At 39.9% G+C, this 8,555-nt stretch overlaps 1 protein-coding gene across 1 annotated transcript in view; it reads left to right on the top strand.

The window, feature by feature from the left end:
• csmd2 (CUB and Sushi multiple domains 2) overlaps positions 1 to 8,555 on the top strand; it is a 302,201-nt gene that overhangs the window by 72,576 nt on the left and 221,070 nt on the right. The window contains exon 4 of the mRNA XM_037693663.1: positions 5,406 to 5,613. Within this exon, the coding sequence (XP_037549591.1) occupies positions 5,406 to 5,613 (208 nt within the window). The remainder of the gene's footprint in view (positions 1 to 5,405; positions 5,614 to 8,555) is intronic.

The raw sequence follows: 8,555 nt of genomic DNA, 5'->3' as shown, positions 1-8,555 counted from the left end.
ATATATATATATATATATATATATATATATATATATATATATATATGACTCTTTTTTTTTAATACTATTCACTAAACGTATTAAAGATTTCAGTTCATTCATGAGGTTCTATGACTTTTATTTTTATTTTTTTTGTATTTGTATACGTTTTCAGTATTTACATTTATATAATTTATTCTGGTTGCATAGACTTTTTGAGAACATCTAGTTTTAGCTAGTTTTAGCTTTGAGCTATTTGGTTTCCCAAGTTTGGATTTTGCCATAATTTTCACTGTATACATTACTGTTGTTTGCATAAATTAGCATGCCTGCGCCTTATACAGTGAAGCAACTATTTTTGTATTTTTTTCCGATACTTATAACCCATTTTTTGGCTGAGATCTGATGATTTTGTTCATTGTGACATGAAAAACATTGAAAACTACCATTTTCAGCCACTAGCGGGCCCTCAACTGATCAGAATCATAATCAGAATAAACTTTATTGGAATTGCACCGAGGTACAACGCAAATATGTACGTACAGTCGTCCGAAAGATGGGCGTAGTGCACAAAGCTGCAACTACAGGAGAGCGCGGCCATTTTATCCTTATCAGATAATAATCTTAGATAGGAAAAGGGGGGAGAAACATGAGGGTAGATAGTGGTATTACAAAAAAAAGATCTTTCACATCTTGTCTATCAGGACACAATTTGAGACATCAAAAAACTCTACCAGCAGCACAATTAAAACATGATTACATTTGCATTTGACATTGAGGTGTTGAGATTTGTCCATGAGCTTTTCTTCAGATCAGCCACAGTTTCTGAAGATGTTGTTCCAGCCAACAGTTCTGATAAGCTTGCACAGTAAGTTCTCGGGGGAGAGGATGGGGGGGGGGGGGGGTTGCGATAGATGAAGCTTTTGTCTTTGGGTACTCATGTCCCAGGAGACATTTGATAGTCAGCCTGTCTCCGAGGCCGTTGGGAGTCAGATTATATGAGCTTTATTTTTGTTTTTCTTCAGGCAGACAGATTTTTTTCTTCAGCCTTGAGTCCATCTGGGCGTCCTGGTTCAGAAAAAAGCCAATTGTGGGATTCCATTCCACTGATCCATGCTATGAGTCTCCTTCAAGGTCGAACCCACCACACTGACAAGTCCCAGAAGCCGCAGGTGGTCTGCGATTCTCAATCATCTCCACCTTACGGTTAAGCTCGTAAGCCAGACGATTTAAAGTTCCCACAGCGAGTACCAGACCTTCTCACTGACTCGGAAGCTTTTCCATGGCCAAAACTGTTGCCGCTGGCTTTTTCAAAAGTTGATAAAACAGAGCCCCGCCGATGCCAAAAAGCAGAGTCCCTGCTATCATAAGTCCAAATATGTAAATGTCTTCAACATCCTCTTGAGACAGTACTGTAATGCACATCATCTGCCACACTCCCCACGAATCCATGACATACCCCACAGCGTGAGTCTCAGCTGGACACGCAGGTTCTCCAGGACCTTGTAGCTTTGATGAAACAATCCTATCAATAGAGTTGAACGCCCACGATACCAAATCCTAATCTTCTTAATTTATGTTCGGGAGATGAGACCCAGGCGCTTCAGATATACAGAAAGCAGAGCAAGAAAAAAGGAAAAAAAATGGGGGAGGAGAAACGGAAACTGCCACCTCGATCAGAGCCTGGGAGGAAAAATATGATATATGATATGGCAAGCTATTGTTTTTAGCTGTTAGTTACTGTTTTTCTAATCTTAGTTTTAAAATACATACATTTATTTTACATTACATTTGGACATTTTGTTTTTTTTAGGTTTTATTTTTCTTTCTTTATTTTTTTTTTTACCTTTAGATGTTGGTTTTAACTTTTAACTTCTGTTTTACTGGCTTGGAATTTTGCTGTGGTCTCCCATATTTAAATCAACAATTTTGCTAATTAGCTTCCAGCAACTATTTTATCTACGTTTTTCTCTTCTGCTTTTCTTATCATTGACTATTTAGGGGCTGTTTACACGGCGCATATTTTGAGTGCATCCACAGCTTTCTCTCTGCGGTTCTGCTGATCATTTACACGACACCAGTGGCCCCCCTCTGAATCCGGAGGTTTCTGAACCCACCTTCCAGAGTGGAGGTTTTTCTCTGACCCCCCGCTGATAATGTAAACATCTCCCGCTGAGGCTTTGTGTTAAACCACATGCGCACACGCACGCGCGGACAGACGCTATATTTCTATCAACATGGCGGCGGACACACTGCTTTCAGAACCTCGACTGATGGAATATATTTTTAATCTCGTAGTTAATCTACGTCAGATTCCAGGTGCTGTGACTGACATCTGTGTTGGAAGAGACACAATCTGATCTAGTTCTAATACCGCTGTTTATAGAATGTGGCACGCGCACACGTCGCGCTGCACTATAACAACTAGATGTGCTAAATAATAACAGTTTAATAATAATAAACAGTATTTATGTTGGTGTGAAATATAATGAAGCACTGAGCTAAATGAAGCTATCTGGACATTATGTAATTCGAATTTAAAATGGTGCTAAACATATAGCGTGAACACTAAAGTTGAAAATGAAGACATCAGGTTTAATTTTTATTTATTTATTCAACACCACAAACTGTATGTCACACAAATACTGATAATTAAACTGAACACACTATTAAAACACGTTAACTGAACTTGAATGGATTGAATAAAATAAATGAGGGGAATTTTAAACAAATAGTTCATCAACATCTGTCTCTCTTCGACGTCCTCCTGCATTTCATCTGGGCCTCGTTCAGAACCGGTCCGCCTGGTGGGAGACAGCTTCTTCTTCTTTCAGGAAAAAATAAAAACTCAGTTGGTTGTTTTGTAACCGAAGTAAACACAAGCTAACATTATTAAGAACATTTGATTTACCTGCTGTAAAACAGCTACTGATTATCACGGAGTAAAGTCTGACATTGAATCGGTTCTGGTCCACTCAGCGACAGGTGTGGAGCTGTTCGACGAAGCGGTCCTGCTTGGCATCATATCTGTCGACTGTCATCCAAAATCCACCTTTAACTTGTCGTTACGTTGTTGTTAGCTTGATTAGCCCAGAGGAAAACAGCGTGCCGAGGCAGCACACATGCGCATAAGGTGAAGGTACAAAATTCACAGTGCCATCTAATGACCTGGCATGGTAACTACAGCATATTCGGGAGGGCGGAGGTTAATCCTCCGGATGCATGTAAACCCAAAATGCTACTGTGTCAACGCAAATCTTTTCCTCTAATTAACATACGAAAAACCCTATGATTCCTCCCATCGTGTCCGTGTAAATAGGGCCTTAGCCTCACCTTCAAGTTTTAAAAAAGTCAATTTGCGCTCATCATTATCACTGCATTTTAGGGGGCGTGGCAAAACAGAGGTTAGAAAAGTTGAGCATGTTATCCAGAGGTCACCGGTTCAACTCCCCATACCAACAACATAAAAATTTGGATGGGAAACGTAAAACATCCACACCTGCCTCCACCCTCATTAGCCCCACTCTGGGCTCTTGAGCAAGGCGCTTAACCACCAACATCAACTGCAGGTTTCCTAGATGGCAGCTCTCTGCTCCACACAGAGAGCAGTGGTAGCTTAGTGTACTGTGGTTGTGTCAGGAAGGGCATCTGGTGTAAAATCAATTGCCAAGCCTTCATTTGCTGTGCCGTCCCCTTGAAGAAGGGAGCAGCCGAAAGAACAAACAAAAAAAAAACAATTATTGAATTTTCTTGGAAAATGCTAGTTTTCTAGTTATACTTTATTTCAACCCTTTTACTTACTAGCATGACTTTGATTGCTATTGTATAACATTACTAATACAACTAGTCCTCAATCTATGATTGTTATGATCAAAGTTCCTATTACTGCATAGCTAAATTAAATACTATTGCAACTTCTATTTATGTTACTGAACAACGGATTTACGAGTAACAATATATTTTACTGTCACACTACTGTTTCACCAAGACAGATACAACTACTGATAACTCCTACTTTTTCTTGATACATGCTTCTGTTTTTATTGCCACCACCACTCACAGTAAATAAACCTTTACAACAGAGTCTGAATTCATACAAGAATTTGCATTATAATACAGTCTCCCGTCAGGCTCTTTGAAGCCATTTGTCTTAGTAAACACAAATAGTTCACAGTTTTTAATTAGTTTTAGTACTGCTGGGCTGGAAAGTAGGATAATGGATTCTTTAATCAGAGGAGGTGAAATATCAGACACTGACCCCATCTAAAGAGTCTAAAAAGCCGAGCTGCCAAGACATCACATATTGAACAGCTGGGAGTTCACAGGAAATGTCAAACTGGAACCCTAAAATTATGTCCGCTTGCCTGAAGAAAATTATTTGTAAAGTGTTGGGAGTGCACACTCGAATAACTTATTTTGCTTGTGAATACAATTTTGTTCTACACTAAAATGTGCTTTTGTAGAAAGAATACTCTGTAATATGTAATATTCTCAGTTGTTGATGTTTTTATAACTTGTTTTCACATATGCAGGTTATGCAACTAATAAAAAAATGAATAACATTGTATTCATAAGACTGAAGCATGAGTCTTATATTGTAACTGTCCTGTACGTTTTGATTTTAAAACCGTTATTTTATGCATGTTATCAGTTAATGTTGTTTTATTTTTTTGTTCCTGCATGAATTCAAGGATTCTGTATTGTCATTTGCATCACATGTGGTGCATGAGGTGGAACGAAATTGTGCACACAGGGTCCCAGTTACATTCAACAATAGTGAAAATATAAAGTGTAAAAAAGAAACTGTAAATAAGAATCTAAGCTATCAACTAAGATATATGCTAAACGAACACCAAATGGTACACTAAAAAATTTAAGATATATGCCAGTCACTAATAGTGCAAAACAACATCAGCAGCACAATTCTCATAGGTTCTCATAGTTCACACGCTAATGCTAGCGGAGTCAGGCTCGGAGCCCCAAAACTAACATAAACTGGAATTTATTTAAAACATGAAACAAAAATACAGAAACAAGGAGCCAAAAATGAAAAATAAATAAATCTACAGCAGCGTGGTCCTATTGGCAGAGTGGTTCTGATGGCAGTGAGGTTATCTTTGCAACATGGTCCCGTTGGCACCATGGGACTGTCAGCAGTGTGGTTTGGATACTTTCTCCCAAAAGTCTCCTATGAAAAACTTAAGATAAATGTGGCCCTTTGATAGCTAAAGGTCAACTTTTAGCATCATTTAAGCTGCATCTTGTGCTTATTAACCTTTCACTAACCTTGTCTTCTCTGTTTGTTTTTTTCACTTTTCTATACATTAATTATCTCTTGCTTACATTTTCTTGGGATTAATTTCACTGTAAATGTTTCTCCTGTGTTGAGGCTTTCATAACTTGATTTTTCCTTGCTCTCCCTGCAGCTGATGATGGATGTGGAGGGACACTGCGGGGTCAAAGTGGGTTGATCACCACCCCCAATTACCCAGCTGAGTACAACAATAATGCTGACTGCACCTGGACTGTGCTGGCGGAGCCAGGAGACACCATTGCCCTGGTTTTCTCTGACTTTCAGCTGGAGGACGACTATGACCTGCTCGAGGTCAGCGGCACTGACGGATCCTCACAGTGGTGAGTAGTCAGCCAGCAGCATTTTGTCTAGAGAGAGCTAAGTAGTGGATAGGGAAGGAAGGGCAGTCCTGCAATGCACCACTTGCACACATACACTCTATGTGAAGAGGGAATGAGCTGGGTGAAGTGTGCTTGGAAGTGGGTAGGTGTTAAATAGTTTCTGTGGATCTGGATCATGGCGGTCTCGCAGGTGTTGCAAGTAATGTCTTCAGAATTAATTTGATAGATCACATACACTTATCTGTTAGGAAGGTTAGCTTACATTGTATGTATTTTTAAGGGTGTAGCATGTGTTTGCTGGTTCTAAGAGGTAATCCGGACAATCATGGTCTTGAACTTTCACTCATGTTCTCAGTCTCACACAAACACACATGCTCGACTCTGATGATGAAGCAGCAGGATATCCTGGCGTCAGTGTGGGTCTCTCACCATCTGTGGCAGCTCCTCCTCTCTCTGACAACTCTCTCAGCTCAGGAAGTAATTAGTGAGCTCGATTACCACCACCAGCCGTATAGTGCTGTTAGAAACACACACACACAGAGTCCATATGGGCTCAAACGGACGTGTGCACGATCATTCACACTTTCAGCGACACAACCACATATTTGTCCTGGCACTCTAAGAAATTGTGCGCACAGATGTACTCTTTAACACACTTTCTGACACTTTAAATCTTCCCTCAGTTGCATCCTAATGCTAATAATGGCTTAAAAACAGAGTGGACAAATTGAGGGACTGTTGGTTGAGTTGTTTCTTATGATAATCATGACCCCCCCCCCCCCCCCCCCACACACACACACATTTAAATTAATAATTTTAAATTAGTTAGCACCTCCTGCACCTTTGCGCAGCCCTTACTGTATGAAATACTCCAAGCTGCAGCTGTTCTCCGTGCAGAGCGGATAAGTGAGCGTGGCCAAGAGCGCTTGCATGTGGCTGAGAGCAGTGGAGGCAGGGAGCTGAAGTCATGACATGCTGTGCTCTTTTAAAGCATTTAGAGTTTAGAAACATTGTTTAGAATATTGCAAGAGTGTAGGAAGGGTTTATATATATATATATGTATATATATATATAAATATATATATATATATATATATTATCTTCAACCCACTTCTGCTTCTTCCTTTCTGGGTCGCGGTGGTCACTGGTACCCATTTCCAGCAGTCACTCTGGGAGAGGCGGGGGACACCCTGGACTGGTCTCCAGTCCATCAAAGGGTCACATAAAGACAAACGAGACAAACAACCATTTACTCTCTCTCACACACCTAGGGACAATTTACAGTTACCAATCAGCCTAACATGCATGTTTTTGGTCTGTGGGAGGAAACTGGAGTACCCTGAGAAAAGCCACACATGCTGGGGTTGTGATTTTTAACAAAATAGTAGGTGTTTGTCTATCCTAGGATCTACTCATTTACCTGACATATTAGAGCAACACTTCTTGAGAAGCACTTGACATTAATGTCTATCTACACTGTAGAGCAATATTAATGTCATTTCAAATTTCCAGTGTTCCTATAATATGAATGCAAACAGTTTTCGAAGCAGCTCTTTTGTTGTTCATAAATCAAAAAATGAGGCAGGCCACATCTTTTGTGAGGTTTTAAGAATGAAGCTAGTATTGCAAAACCCATATGAGGAAGGGGTGTAACTTTGACTAATGGGGAGCACTTTGCATAATATGTATGTTGGAGAGCTCTCATTCTGAAATTCCAACACTCGGCTGGTTGCACAGACAGTCTGTCATCGCTACCTCACACACACAAACTTCGATGCCAGCTGATTATTTTACATGCAGAGTGCTACGGCGGTCTTCATACCTCACTTTGTGGTTCAGAGGTGTAACAGCAGTGAGATCATGTCAACCTTCCATGCTGCCTTGGTCCTTTCATTCATTTCACGCAGACAGATTAAAAACATTCCAGCCACAGCTTGAAAGTTTGAGAAAGGGGGTTAATGTTAAGCCAAAGAAGTTCCTATTTTACTTTCAGCCTCTCTGTGATATTTTTCCCCAAAACTAGAGTGTTATAAACTTTCTATTTTGCCTCTTATTGTCATGAATGGGTCACACATGTTTGACTTGTGTACCTAATGTGCCTGCGGTGATGTTGACTTAACTTGTTTTAGGCCCAGTGTACATGGGAATAATTTCCTGGAATAACTGTTAACTTTTCAATGTTGATTGTAAAAGAGTCCACATGGTACTGATGTGATTTAAAAAAAGCTGTTTGGACAAAACCACCAAAAATGTTGACCCCTCTACAGTTTTCATGCTAGTGTTGTGATTTTATACATATTTGTGTGGACACTTCAGTTTTGAGCATGGAAACAGTTAGAAATAAAATTCTTAATACACAACAATATATTTAGACAGACAGTGAGGTTAGGCTCTTGCTGTGTGTTGCTTTAAGATATAAATCTAAAAGGTTTCAGAACAAAATGGAGACTATGGACTGACTGCGACTGTAGTGGGCATGTGCTCATTTTCACATGTCGTCTTCCTACAAAACAATGGCAAGAGTTTTGAAAAATGTACACTCTGCATTTCAAAGGTTTCTTATCAGAGAATCTAATTTCTATTGTTGTTTGGACAAACAGTTGAAATGCAACTGAAATGTTTCAAGTTCATTTAAAAACAGTGTTGTGTTAACTGCGCTTCAGATCAAGTACAACAATCAGCTGCTGGATACGAGGATGAAGAGTCAAGTGATTCTAATCAAACCATCCATCCATTAACTTTTATGCACTTCTTCCTTTTGGGGTTTCAGGGGTCACTGGTGCCCATGTCCAGCTATCACTGTGCAAGGGACGGGGTACACCCTGAACAGGTCTCAAGTCCATCACAGGGACACATAGAGACAAACGAGACAAACAACCATTCTCTCTCTCTATTTCTCTCTCTCTCTCTCTCTCTCTCTCTCTCTCTCTCTCTCTCTCTCT

The sequence above is a fragment of the Nematolebias whitei genome, chromosome 19 (assembly GCF_014905685.2).
Source record: "Nematolebias whitei isolate Nwh7 chromosome 19, NemWhi1, whole genome shotgun sequence".
NCBI classification, from domain to species: Eukaryota; Metazoa; Chordata; class Actinopteri; order Cyprinodontiformes; family Rivulidae; genus Nematolebias; species Nematolebias whitei.
This window is presented reverse-complemented; position numbering and strand designations above follow the sequence as displayed.